This window comes from Petromyzon marinus, chromosome 23 (assembly GCF_048934315.1).
Source record: "Petromyzon marinus isolate PM22_M1 ecotype Great Lakes invasive population chromosome 23, UKy_Petmar_22M1.pri1.0, whole genome shotgun sequence".
In the NCBI taxonomy this organism is placed as follows: Eukaryota; Metazoa; Chordata; class Hyperoartia; order Petromyzontiformes; family Petromyzontidae; genus Petromyzon; species Petromyzon marinus.
This window is the reverse complement of record NC_133689.1, coordinates 3,417,687-3,432,782: the sequence shown is the minus strand read 5'-3', so window position 1 is coordinate 3,432,782 and position 15,096 is coordinate 3,417,687. Positions and strand designations below refer to the sequence as shown.

Sequence of the window (15,096 nt, the reverse complement as noted above, 5' to 3'; positions counted from 1 at the left end):
AAATGGAAGAAACACAAAAGAACTGTCAATCTCCCTCGGCCTGGGGCTCCATGCAAGATCTCACCTCGTGGAGTTGCAATGATCATGAGAACGGTGAGGAATCAGCCCAGAACTACACGGCAGGATCTTGTCAATGATCTCAAGGCAGCTGGGACCATAGTCACCAAGAAAACAATTGGTAACACACTACGCCGTGAAGGACGGAAATCCTGCAGTGCCCGCAAGGTCCCTCTGCTCAAGAAAGCACATATACATGCCCGTCTGAAGTTTGCCAATGAACATCTGAATGATTCAGAGGACAACTGGGTGAAAGTGTTGTGGTCAGATGAGACCAAAATGGAGCTCTTTGGCATAAACTCAACTCGCCGTGTTTGGAGGAGGAGGAATGCTGCCTATGACCCCAAGAACACCATCCCCACCGTCAAACATGGAGGTGGAAACATTATGCTTTGGGGGTGTTTTTCTGCTAAGGGGACAGGACAACTTCACCGCATCAAAGGGGCGATGGACGGGGCCATGTACCGTCAAATCTTGGGTGAGAACCTCCTTCCCTCAGCCAGGGCATTGAAAATGGGTCGTGGATGGTTATTCCAGCATGACAATGACCCAAAATTTTGATTTAAAGCTTTCGTGACTGCAGTAATTCATATTCTTAGCTCTTTCGGTAAAGTCACGTTGAAGGGAAACAATAAAATTATAAAATATATATAAAACATATATATAAAACAATAATTGTGTTATGGTCGAAACGTCTTGAGAATTTTTATTGTTTTATATATATTTTATTATTTTATTGTTTTCCTTCAACGTGACTTTACCGAAAGAGCTAAGAAAATGACCCAAAACACACGGCCAAGGCAACAAAGGAGTGGCTCAAGAAGAAGAACATTAAGGTTCTGGAGTGGCCTAGCCAATCTCCAGACCTTAATCCCATAGAAAATCTGTGGAGGGAGCTGAAGGTTCGAGTTGCCAAACGTCAGCCTCGAAACCTTAATGACTTGGAGAAGATCTGCAAAGAGGAGTGGGACAAAATCCCTCCTGAGATGTGTGCAAACCTGGTGGCCAACTCCAAGAAACGTCTGATCTCTGTGATTGCCAACAAGGGTTTTGCCACCAAGTACTAAGTCATGTTTTGCAGAGGGTTCAATTACTTATTTCCCTCATTAAAATGCAAATCAATTTATAAAATTTTTGGCATGCGTTTTTCTGGATTTTTTTTTGTTATTCTGTTTCTCACTGTTCAAATAAACCTACCATTAAAATTATAGACTGATAATTTCTTTGTCAGTGGGCAAACGTACAAAATCAGCAGGGGATCAAATACTTTTTTCCGTCACTGTACATAGATGGGCTTGAAAATAAACGTTTAATAAATATTGTATTGATTTTTTTTCAGTGTATCTCACATTGGTTGCTTGTTCACAATCACATGTTTGTTTCAGGTGTTGTGCCGGCCATGTCTGCGCCAGAATGTTACACTGTAAGGACGTTAAAGAAGAAAGACAGTGAAGCTGTACTTCTGGCTTCTGCTGAAACCTCTGTGACAAATACTTCCAGCCCAGTCGTGAAGATTAATCGTAAGTGCTTGTGCTCCACTAAGATTGTTTGTTTTGAAAGCCAAACATTAGTCCAAAGTGTTTTATTACAGCTTGTTGCCTATATTCTTGGTTCTTTCGAAGGGAAACAATAAAATAATAAAATATATATAACAATAAAATTGTTTTATAATAAAAAAATGTATATATGACTGTTTGTGTTATAGTCGAAATGTCGTGAGAATTTTATTGTTTCATATATTTTATTATTTTATTGTTTCTCTTCAACGTGACTTTACCGAAAGAACCAAGAATATGAATTACTGCAGTCACGAAAGCTTTAAATCAAAATTTAGCTTGTTGCCTGTTTAGAATTTTTCCCTTGTTACATTTGTGCTCTACTCACCGAGTGTACAAAGCTAAATAATGTATTGCTGGTGACCTCGTTTTAAAACGTAAGTTAAAAAACATCGCAAAACGGCCCTGTAGTTTCACTGTGCCCATTTATCACAACATAAAAATTCTATGCTGGAGACATTGGGATCCGGCTCACTCGCTGTGTCGATTGGAGCTTCCCTGGAGATCAATTGAAAATCGGCAGAGAGGGGAAGGGCGGCTCTCGTTTTTACATCTTCGCGGATTCCAGGCTGGCGTTTGCCACCCAATGCAATGGGCCTCGTTTGTCGGAGGCGTTTTGTGCATTTGTACAGAGTGCTCGCGCAAAGGCGGCATGCTCCCGGGGGGATCCGTTCGGCTCTCAGCGGCGCGGAGCACACACAAATTTTATCTGCCCGTCGGCAGCCATGCGCTATTCTTGGTTGCTGCTGTGATGTACGCCCTTGTGCTAAAAGTCGCCAGATGCCACCTTCCATTCAAATCCTCCTGCCATTTCTGTTTGCCTCGTACTTTTTTTTGGGACTGGCTTTTGCAAGTGGGTCACTCAGTTCTGCGCACTTTGGCTACACTCATTTTTATCTGGTCATAAAAATGAATGAATATATCAATAAGAATGCTTTTCTTATCTTGAGTAGCCATTAGGTTTCAAGTGTATTTAGAATTCGGGAATTATGAAAGGCTAAAGGACACATTTGTCAACCATTGGCGATAACAGTGATGGGCTTCTTCTGGGCTCTTATTTCAAGGCCAAAATCAAGTGGGGTGAACATTGGTGATATTAATGCCAGGGACTACTTGCAGACTCATTTGTCTACACGGTTGACCTCATTGTATTGCAGGGGGCATTTGACAAGGGAAACAAAACTTTAGCTGACAGAGAAATCTAGTTCATGGAGTTTCCATCGCAATGGATAAAACATTGAAAACGTTAATTTAATTAATTTCCATGAATCTTATAACTCGGTATACATTATTATTTTTTCTTAATGGTATTTTCACATATTTGATCTTCAAGATTTGGTTTAAAAATGTGAATGCAGTACACAAATGGATCCTTTAGTTTTAATGCAGTGCATTATATGTGTTTTGGCTTTTACATTCCCACCATTCTGCTAAAGCACATTTGTTGCAGGCTTTAGTTGCTTGGCGCATGACTTCCTCTTGGCCGGAGGAATTTTGGCTATAGCTGTCATCCCAGCAGACACCGGTTTCTGGAAGAGGCTCACATACCACAGGGCAACTGTAATGAAGTGCCCCCTTTGTGCACCACAAGGCCATAGAGTGGCATCTGCTGTCATCTTTACTCGGGATCTGGTTTGTTTCTGTGTGCCACTTGGGGAAATCGAAGGCACACTTTTTGCAACTTCTTTTTGTGCAGTCATTCATCACTTGCATTACTTTACAGTGATTTTCAGAGTTTTTTTTGTCGCAAGCGAGAGGCAATTAATGGCCATTCATCCATCAACATTACTTTATACTTTGTGTGAAAAACAAATTCTGATAAGAGGCTGCATTGGGAGTGCAGTGTTTAGCATACCATACTATAAATTTCGAGTTCCAGACTTTGATTCCCGGCGAAGGCTAACATCATTGGCAAATGGTATCTGAACTGGTCCTGAAGATTCTAGATTTGAAGCTTTCGTGACTGCAAGTATCCATACTCTTTGGTTCTATTCGGTAAAGTCACGTGGGTAAAAAATGAAACAACAAAAATCATGACGTTTCAGCCACAACACAAGTGGCCTTCATCAGGTGAAGGGACAAACTGTCCAGTGTACAGCGTTGGAGTTAAGAAAGCCAAGCGCAGCTGAGGGGGTAAACAGAAAACGCCTTGACAAAGGAAATTAGCATAAAACACACCACTAACAACGCTTGGAATTAGCACAAGCTTTGAACATCTTCCTACACCACATCAATTCCAGACATCCCGCCACCAAATTAACCATGGAAGTGGAGAAAGATGGCAAGCTGCCATTCTTGGATGTTCTGTTTGAGAGGAGACCTGATGGCTCATTGGGATATTCTGTCTACAGGAAACCCACCCACACAGATTCCTACTTGAAACCTGATTCCCACCACCACCCGACGCAAAATCATTCTCTCATCAAAACGTTATACCACAGGGCTCATTGCATTTTGGACCAACACCACCTGACCAGTGAATTAAAACATGTACATCTGGCTCTCAAGAGAAACGGATACTCTGACCGTACCATCCGCCAAGCTGTTTCTCCCTCCATACAGAAACAACCACTTGATACTCCCGTCAAACCATCACACTACCATATATAGCAGGCGTTACTAAAAAGATCTCCAAAATCCTAAACAAAACAAGATCCTGGTCCGGTTCAATACAGTACACAAAATCCGTGACCTGATCCCATCCATGAAGGATGTCATTCCTGACTTACAGTACCCCGGGGTTTACAAATTGAGCTGCACTTGTGGTGATTGCTATATCGGGGAGACGATACGACATGTCTCTGACCGAATTCGCGAGCACAAATCAGATTTGAAACACGGCAGGACGAATTCTTCTGCCGTAGCTGATCACTAACGCTGTGGGTGATCACAATATAATTTTCTCCGTTACCAAGGTTCTTTGCAAACCGACAGGTTATCATCAGAGATTTATCCACGAGGCAATTGAGATTTACAAACACGGACACAATTTCAACCGAGAAGATGGTTTCAAATTAAGCAACCATTGGAAAGATGTTCTAAATCGAACCAAACATTAAACTCATTTTCAGTGGTGCAGTATATTTATTCAGGTGGTGGCATTCCAAACTTCCAGGGTGGTGTATTATCATCTTGTGCTAATTCCAAGCGTTGTTAGTGGTGTGTTTTACGCTAATTTCCTTTGTCAAGGTGTTTTCTGTTAACCCCATCAGCTTAAAAGGAGGCGACCTGCGCTTGGCTTTCTTCACTCCAATGCTGTCCGCTGGACAGTTTGTCCCTTCACCTGATGAAGGCCACTTGTGTTGTGGCCGAAACGTCGTGATTTTTGTTGTTTTATTTTTTACCCACGTGACTTTACCGAATAGAACCAAAGAGTATGGTCCTGGAGACTTCCCCCCCCCCCTCGCCCTTTTACCAATCTGAACTGACCAATATATATGAAAAGAAAAACATTGATCCTTACATGATCTGATGCATGTGTCATGAGCTTCAGAATCATTAACAGAAGAATCGACGTATATTGTTTGCCCTTTGTTATATGATCATTTTTGGTGTTTGCAATAGAATTACGTTTTTAAATCCCAAAACATCCCTTTTAGGGCCATTTTAGTTTACTTACAACTTAGTTTAAATTCTCACTTTTGACTTCCATTTCATGAACAAGGGTCACCGAACATTACCGTTAGTGCCGCAAACGCACAGTGTAATTGGTAAATGGTTTATAAACAAAAAAAACACAACTTGACTTAAACATCCTATTGCTAACATGTATATGTTTCAAGAATTGTTCAGAGACGATATAACATGTATCACGTACACATAAAAAAAAGACAAACATCAGCATGTATTGCCATACAGCCCGTTATGATGAGTGCTGTTGGTGATCACCTTTTAAGACTGGCACAGCATATGAACGTTTGGTGTGCCTCTCAAAACACCCGGGTTTGTCTTTCTCAAGTGCTGATGTGTGTACACTGCATCAAGTACTCATTTAGAACCGAGTCAACGTACGGGATAGCCTGGAGAAGGTTGTGATGCCATTTGCCACTGGTGATGTCCCGGTGGCCACGAATTGAACTCTGGCTGGTCATTGGGTTCATAGCACGTGGTTCCAACTGCTGCACGCACAGACCTGGTTGTAGGGCAGCCTCCAAGTACGTGTGCTTGTGTGGATGGCAGCCTACAAGAAGAAGCCTAAACGGCGCATTAAGTGGTCGAGGGGCGTGTGCTGCTCCTACAAGAAGGCCCGGCTCCCGGCGCCGGCAAACGCCAGCTCGAGAAAAGACACCGACGTCAAGTCCGAGAAGGAGGAGGCGGACGACAAGGACGATGAGGTGGGGGACACGTTGAAAGATACGGCAGAGAAAGACGATGGTGCCGATACCAGCGACAATCATGAGGTATGCAACTTTGTTCTACAGCTACAGTAAATCATGCTTTTGTACTAAAGTATTTTTTCTCACTGCCAATTTTTACATAATGTGGGCAATGAACTCCCTGCTGCCTCAAAGAACTTTCGTGTCTGGTTTTAGGATTTTCAATATATATATGTTCATTTATAGAGAATAGATGATGCTGTGAACTTTTAATCTAAATTTCAATGAATTCAGAATACTTGTGTGCTTTGGTTTTGTGGCATGTACCAGGAATCATTCAAATAAGTGTTTTAAGCATGACCTTAAAACGAAGTGAATAGCATTCCCACTGCAGGAAATAAAATTCCTAATATTTAGTTGTTGATTCTTAAGAGATAATCTCTGTATTAGGAGAATCGGTTAATATCATATAGTGCACCTTGATCTGCAAATATTGTTCTGCTTTCTGTGTTAGCAAATGCAAATGCCATTCATATAATAACATCGAGCAACCACAAATTCCCTAACACATTTCTCCATATGGGAATATATGGTTGATTGTATTTATTGTGATGTGACACACACGCATGCGCAAACATATGGTAATAACGTTACAGGCTTGCAATTGTGAAAGCCCTGCAAGGCATGAAGCCATTTGTCACTGCCTGGCTTTTACATAGTTGGATATATTCTGGGTTTCCACCCTCAATAACTCTACAAGTAAAGTTCTGCTCATCATTTAAGCAGCACAATTGCTAATTGCCAAGTAAAATATGTAGTTTGGCAGGAGACCGCTTGCTCTGGTGTAGTGGCTTAAAATTTGGTTCCCAGCATTGTTGCGTGAAGCAGTATTGAACTGTTTGGAGCATTGTTGACTTTGGAAGTATTTCTTGTTTCATATGGGATTAATAAACAGTATTTCTATATATATAGCTGCACCCTTAATCTCCCAGAATGTTCAGCTCGTATAGTACACTCTTAACTTAAGACATTTTGAATTACTATGATTCAGTGATAATTAGCACTACTTTGTGAGAAGTCTTACATGTAGACTTTTGTCCACCAAAGGAATGGAGATTTTCCCTTTGCCCATTTGAGCATGAAAACACATGTTGAATTGATAGTGTCTGCAGTTTATCTGTTTCGGTTTCCATGAATATCTGCTCCAATTTGTAAAATGTAAGGCGAGGTAATAAGGTGATGTTCTCAACCAAATCACCGATGAGTGCACCAAAAATCCTCACGTAAAATGTAGGCTCTTCCTTAATATAGCATAATTTGATGTCTGAGAATCAATAATTTCATTTTGATTGTCACGTGACAAACCTTCATAGTAGGGCATGTGTGAAAGTGCAGCACCCGTAATGTGGACACTTGAAGGGATCTCAAAACTTGTTCTGTTTTATCATATTCCAATGGAATTATCTAATCTAGTGTGATGCGATGCTGAGAAAGATGGACATTTATTCATCTCATGACAAGATGCCAAAAGCACATGTTCCGTGACATGGCCTGACGGTGCCGCTTGTTCCAGAGGTTCATGGCTCGGACGCAACGGCCGTTGTGAATATTACTGCGCGTGTGATAACCGTAATAATACTATGCACCTTAGCTTCGCAGTGAATGTAAAAATCCATTGTGTCCTGGCGTCACGGTCAAAATCTGACAAAATACGAAAATTGGCCCGGAAAGTGCTCAATTGGGATTATGCATAGCAATCATCACCCCCAACTTTCAGACTAATGCCCCAGGTTACATATACAAATGAGAGTATCCTACTCCAGTTCTCACCTGCTAAAAAATATAAACGTTAAAATGTAAACATTTGGAATAAAATTGGGGGGGAAACCCAAAATAACGTCAAAAAAATGTACAGCGGTGAGCGTTGGTTTCTTTTCTTTAAAGCCACCAACTGTACAAACGATAAGCGTTTCCTCATGTGCAGACGGAGTTGAGCATGGACATCACGGGGCAAGAGGAGGACTCGCACGATTCTCGCGATGCTGCAGACGGTAGATCCGGCACCGGGAAGGAGGACAACGCTAACGGTGCTATCGACGGGGGACAGCAGCCGGTGCTGAATGGTCCGCTGGGTGGGAATGCCGTTTCCATTGCAGAACTGGACAGCGACACAGGCGAGCTCGACCAACTCGACGAATCTGCCATCCCCATCATTGATGGTGAGAGCTAGGAGGCACAGCTGGCCACTTGTACTTGTCGCGGCCACGTTGTACTAGGTGTGTTTGTAACAGATGAACGTTTTCCCGATCTGAGATGTCAGCAAATTGCAGGGTCGAGGGGGGGTCCCCTTTCTTTGCTGAATCTCGAGTCGTGCAAGCAGTTCAGCATTAATTTTATTTAGAGAGGCGTTTTTAAATACATTTTACTCACCTCAGAGAACTGTTGCGACACGTCCGCACTTTACGAGAGCTGGCACCAAACTGTGCCACGCCCTCCAGCGTGGCCTTTTACGTCCGGTTCCGTTCCAAAGATGTGCCCGTACGTCAGGGGAATGGAATAAAAACTGATGACGTACACGTACGTCATTGGAATGGGAAAGGGTTCATTACACTGTTGAGACGAGGCCATAAAGGAGGCTGTCTCTGGTGTAGGCCAATTGGTTTCAAGGGGAATGCATACATTAATATCAAAGCGTGTTTGCATGTTTTACCACAAACATGATGTGTAGTTAATACAGACGTGATGCCTTATTATAGGTGTCTGTTTGGTGTTTGAACATCTTCACACCTGTATTTTTGCGGAAAAGGCTAAAGCCTATTCGTTTTTTCATCAGTATACTGTGATTGATTAGGTCGTTTATAACTGTTGCTTAGTTACAGTGCCATGGTATAACGCTTAGCACGCTGGATTAGCAATCCAGAGGTCGTCGCTTCGATTCGACCTCCCGGCATGGAAATTAATGCAATGGTGCAAGTTTATTACCTCCCGCGCACCGCCTCTTGTCCCCGCAGCAGTATCTATACGTATACCACAGTCGATTGACAAGTTGAACGTAGTGGGGTAAAGTGTGGGTACTCCCACCTCTGCCAAGATGTCTGGCCAGCTGGGAGAGTGGGCCAGATGCCCTCTTGAGGGACTCCCTCTCGTGGTGTCCTTCTCCCAGCAGTAGTGTTCGCAAGCATTTGCAGGGATGAGCCTTCACCTATAATTATTTAACTAATGTAACACTTTATACCATTCCGACTGTCTTCACGGTATGTTGCTTTCCTTTTTCCACAGCACAATATGAGAATAGCAAGGCATTATTTAACGTATTAAAATTGACTCTCATGCCATAGATGCATGTGTTACATCATGCATGTACAAGGAGAATATTTACGATTTATGGGTATATACAGTTGTTAATTTGTTTTATACTAACGGAGTAAACAAAATAATACAAACGAGAGAGAGAAAACAAGAATACAAGCGTGACTGTAACAGAGAAATACATTTTTACCTAAATAAATGACCATGAATCATGATGGTGGTAGTCCATCAAGTCACTGGCGGTGGGGGGTGATACGGAGAAAAGTGTAACATTCTAATCTCCCCCTGAATTCCGTCTCACTTCTAACTGAGAATTGTTATTCGGTGGGCTTCTGTTTGTCCAGAGTAAAGAAATTGACCGTTTTGATTTTTAACAGAAGCAGGTGAGGAAGAGGCTGACACCGAAGTGTCTGGCAGCGGAGAGGCGGGCAATGGCGAGGCGGCAGAGGAGGGCAAGGCTGACAGCCTGCTGAACAAGGAAGAAGCAAATCCGGCACGTTCGTCCTTGCCGCCTCTGGATCCGGCCGCAGGTGATAACGGCGCCAACGATCGACTCGCAGAGACAAATGGAGATGCCTCGGCTTCCAAAGGTGAGTGAAGTAACAAAAACTCAATACTATTCATCCATAAGACTGCCTTAAACAGGAACGATTATATAATGGACGGTATTTTAGGTGTAAGGCCCTTTTTGAAATGTGTAATGCTTTGGCAGTGGTGCACAAGCACAAGTAAGGACAACTCAACACTGATGTCAAAATCACTGCTCTCAAGAGTAAAACATTTACAACTAGCCTTTTGCGCGTCCAAGAACGGGTGTATTGCAGTAATTTTGAAACTTGCAAGCGAAAAGCAGACCGCGACGTGATATTCATTGCATTATGCGTGTGCATTTTGTAAGGGCGCGGTGACACAGACCTATTTCATTTTAAGGTTATAATCCCTTGTTCATCATGATGTCCTTTTAACGTTGATGTCTCAATAGCATTACGGAGATCGCGTGACGTGAGGGTTCTGCCTTTGTAGTGAGGGTTGTAAGTTGACGCCGAGGAGGGGGGAGGAGGCGCCTCAGCACCCCATGTGGAGTGATGTCAGTGGCTAATTTTTATGAATGGGGGGATGTCCATTTGGAGGACGTTACGAAGGGGGCTTTTCGATGTCGAGTAATGAGGGGGGAGGGTGCTGTTCGATATGGAGTGACATCATTTGCGCATGATTATTAGTGAAGGGGGGAGTATTCCATATTCAGTGACATCACCTGCTCGCTCATTATTAATGAGGAGGGGTGGGGGGTGTCCATTTGGAGGATGTCACCTGGCCATGAATATTAATGAGCGGGGCTGGTCGATGTGGAGTGACGTCACGAGCGTTAAGAACATCCCTGGGTGAACACATTCCTGCGGAGGGAGCTGGTAGGAACGTTGGGTTGCTCGGTCAATGGCCAGGGTCAACGGCGGCACCACGTGGTGTATTCCGCAAATATGCCCGACTGTGAGGGCGGGCACAAGCCGATGTGAGTAGGTTAAACGTTGAGTTTTATAAGGGCACCACGGGGTGACCAGCCCCTCCCCACCCAGCCCCACACCCCCCAACCCTCCCACCCCCCACCAAGCCCCACCCTCCCCACTCCCACCCAGCCCCACCCTCCCCATCCAGCCCCTCCCCACCCTCCCCTCTCCACCCAGCCCCACCCCTCCCATTTTATCCGGGTGTCCGGATACATGTGAACAGACATACTTAATTAATCCCCTGCCTCCTGTGAATTAATCCCGGTTGGGCTTCCAGTCCACTACGTTTCCTACTAGTAATGCCCACTAGGAGCGCATTTGTTATATATCTGGGTGTCCGGATACACGTGGACAGACATCCACAGACATACACAATTAATCCCCTGCCTCCTGTGAATTAATCCCGGTTGGGCTTCCAGTCCACTATATTTCCTACCAGTATAATCCCGGTTGGGCTTACAGTCCACTACGTTTCCTAACAGTAATGCCCACTAGGAGCGCATTTGTTATATATCCGGGTGGCCGTATACACGTGGACAGATATCCACAGACATACACAATTAATCCCCTGCCTCCTGTTATTAATCCCGGTTGGACTTCCAGTCCCCACTACGTTTCCTACCAGTATTATAGTAGGTGTAGGTGACATTTCTGGCAATGGCCCTTCAAACGTTTGCTGTTAACGCAATATCACGCTTTTTGTAAACATTCTAAACGTCAATCTAGATTTGAAGTTTTCGTGACTGCAGGGATCCATACTCTTTGGTTCTTTCGGTAAAGTCATGTAGATATAAAATAAATTAAATCACGACGTTTCGATTGCAACACAAGCAGTCATCATCAGTCACATGGGATAACCACAGCAAGAAAAAAAGTTGCCCAGTTCAGAAAAACATTTTCTTGCTATGGTTTTCCCACCTGATGATTGCTTGTGTTGCAATCGAAACGTGGTGATTTATTTTATACCGTCGTGACTTTACCGAAATAATTCTAAATGTCATTTAAAGTGACTCGGAGTTGAGCAATATAAAAAAAAATACTAAAGCAGAGAGGTCAGCCACCAAGTTAGATCCCGTTGAGATCAGAAGTATATTTTGTGAGAGAAGGGTGCCTTGGGTAAAAATAAACACGTCTTTATATTGAGAAATGCGAGGCACTTTTCACCATTGGTATTCCCGAACCATTCATGGAGATGACACCATCCAAACAAAGGACCATAACTGCTCATCATTGTTTCGTGATTGCCCGAGTTGGCTGTGGGCACGGGGGTTTGAAGTAACAGTTTCATGACTGAAGTAACAGTTTTATGACCATGAGGTCTTCTGTTCAAATGTATATAGAGAAGAAGTAAGTTGACATTGGTCAATTTGAAGTCTGTGCTTTATATATGGCTGTGATGGTTTTGGTAGGATGTGAAATTGCATTCGGTTATGGTGTCACCTAAACAAATACCGTTGATGAAGTTCAACCAAAATCACTTATAATATCCTTCCATAGCTATGGCTCAAGGACACTAGTAGGTGGGAGAGTGCTGTGAGGTGAGGAGAGAGTGGAATTTGATGGAATGGAGGGTGCTTGAGCCATTCAATCTGCTGTTGGGCAGAAAAAACTTGAGAGGGAGGTTTGTGTGAGGTAAAATTTGTGTCATTATTTCTTGTTTTTCTTTTTGAACCAATTGCAAGATAATCAATACCATTACCTACTTTCTTTCACTTTTGGATGATGGTCTTTCCATGGTAATAAGCTGCCTGTCATCTTACTCAGCTGTAGTTTCATCCTGGACCAATGTACCATGTGACTATAAAATAGTAAGATGTTGACTTTATAAAGGTTATTGATATTTGTGCGACTGTTCATTGTTCAAGAGCAGTCAATTCACAATGTTATTGTTTTTAGCAGCTGTACAAAAAGATTTCAAAGCAGATGATTACTTAATGTCAGCATACGCTGAGTAAGCGTGAAATGCTAAAAGCAGATGAAAAGGATGGCCCAATATGCCCCATTCTTTGACGTACATCCCATTTTGTTTGCACTCTTCCCACACAGCTGATGCGCCTTGTAATCACAATCCATTCATTTCGTTTTCGCGTTGATGGAGCTACAGATGAAAGGATAGAGATAAAGCAATTGTATGAGGTTTTCAGTGGCCTGACCCAGTTCCCACCTGTCTTTGATGAAATGGGTGAGGCATTCACAGTATTTTTTTTACAATTTGGCACAATTCATGTTCTTGATGCAAGGCATTTGAAATCATGGATGAGGGTGGCTTGATTTAAAACAATACAAATTCCACATGATTTGCAGTTTTCCCTCCCCCTTTGAATGTGTGTGTTTTCAGACATATCGTAATATATTGTGATTAATATCACTGGGTTCAAAAGAGAGGATTCATGTTTCATGGGTTAGCATCTTTTCACTAATTTAAATGCATTTAGATTTGATTGGCTCACTTTGTATGTATGTATGCCGAACTTCTTTCGCACCATACGTAGCCAACTGTGCGAGTCTGAGGATGTGGCTCTTGTATTAACAACTAAATCTGGATTTTGTGTCACTCAGTAACAGAGGACCATTGTTAATATTGTGACCAAAACAAATAACATGTTTCGATTTAAAGCGTTTGCGACTGCAGGGATTCATATTCTTGGTTCTTTCGGTAAAGTCACGTAGAAGGGAAATAATAAAAAATAAAACATTATTATAGAAGGGAAATAAAAATAAAACATAATGAAACATTATTTTATTATTTCCCTTCTACGTGACTACCGAAAGAACCAAGAATATAAATAACATGTTGTAATTTTTAAATTAATCTCATAAAAAATAAACCATTGTCAAACTAAAAATCTGCTCAAGACTTTAATTATGTGGAGAAGTATTATACGGTAACAATAGTCCATTATATTTCGATTTAAAGCTTTCGTGACTGCAAGGATTCATCTTCTTCGGTTCGACAGTCTCGTCCTTTCACCTGATGAAGGCCGCTTGTGTTGTGGCCGAAACGTCGTGAGAATTTTAATGTGTTATTTTATTTTATCAATTTATTATTTTATTCCCATTCTACGTGACTTTACCGAAAGAACCAAAGAAGATGAGTCCATTATATGTTTGCCAATCCGAAAGCCCTGGTGTTTGAAAGGTTTCTGGCCGGCTAAAACTGATGTGCGATAAATATAAATGAATGCGTTTATTTGTGTGCACGAGCTCATTCAGGATGGATGACGTTGTGTCTCTAAAGTTCCTTTTGAAGGTTTTGTCCCTGCTACAAATTTTACAATATGCTGCCGGAATTTAAAAAAAAATGTAAGCAATTTGTTCATGTGATTCTACTTCTGACATCGCTACACTTTCTCTTGAGATTGTTTCTCAAGTAAATTTCAAGGCTCTGCTTTTAGTTTGCAAGGCTCCAAGTTGATTTTACCCAACTGAGGTCCCTGATAATGCACTACATTCACAAGATGTGGGACTATTATATATATTCCGTGACATAACTTGACCTTATCCTCCTAAACTTGGAAAAGCCTTTCTGACTTCGGTAAAATTTTCAAATTTCGTATCTGTTTTTAATCAAGCCTAAAGCAATTTCCTTAAATTTATTTCATAACATTAACTTTGGCATCAATGAGCTGATTATGTAGCTGGTTTTTGTAACTACTGGGTGTGCAACTATTTTCCCCAGTCACGGTGAGATTAATTTTCACAATTCAAATTGTTTATATTATTTTACTTTGTGGGGCATTCAGTATTCTAGTGGCTGTAGAAGGTATGAGAGGAAAAAATAGTCAAAAGTAATCATTACGCTAGCCTGCTTTGGAGAGTGAGCATTATGTTTTAAATAGAACCCCCGTAGGTCAAAGCAGTGAATTAAAAGACCCTCGGGAGATTGAAGTGGAAAATAAAGAGACCCCCCCAAGCAGGATACATTTTAGCAAAAAAAAACCTATCATTACTCACGCGTTCACCATTTGCCATAAATATTCTGTCAGTTCAACGCGTCACAGTGATTTCGTGTGATTTGATAAGGTCTCTACACTCGGGCAACATCTGCTCCGTTTCACATCACTCTGATCCATGGCGCTGGCAAATCTAATTTACCGACTGTTCACAAAGCTTGCAGTAGGTGCCTGACATCTTTAAAGGGGCCCGTGGAATCAACCACAAAAAAGTAGTCAATTACACAATTAGCTGACTAATTGTCCCAGTTGTAATCGCTACAAGCCCCTTATCTATGCGTTACAGTTGTATTGTTAAGCACTAAAGAGGTTTTTGTTGAAAAATCAAGATCAAGATGTCAGAAAGGTCACGCCATTTACAACACCACGCCCGCCAACGCTTTCCACCATCGGTCAGATC

At 42.1% G+C, this 15,096-nt stretch overlaps 1 protein-coding gene across 7 annotated transcripts in view; it reads left to right on the top strand.

Annotated features, from left to right (window-relative positions):
- The window catches only part of ATAD2B (ATPase family AAA domain containing 2B), a 52,990-nt gene that overhangs the window by 31,612 nt on the left and 6,282 nt on the right, over positions 1-15,096 (top strand). For 6 of the 7 annotated variants that reach the window (XM_032959444.2, XM_076068958.1, XM_032959446.2 and 3 more), the window contains 4 exons: positions 1,443-1,577; positions 5,793-6,013; positions 7,914-8,148; positions 9,616-9,828. In XM_032959444.2, the coding sequence (XP_032815335.2) occupies positions 1,443-1,577; positions 5,793-6,013; positions 7,914-8,148; positions 9,616-9,828 (804 nt within the window). The remainder of the gene's footprint in view (positions 1-1,442; positions 1,578-5,792; positions 6,014-7,913; positions 8,149-9,615; positions 9,829-15,096) is intronic. The other variant, XM_032959448.2, reaches the window with a different exon arrangement.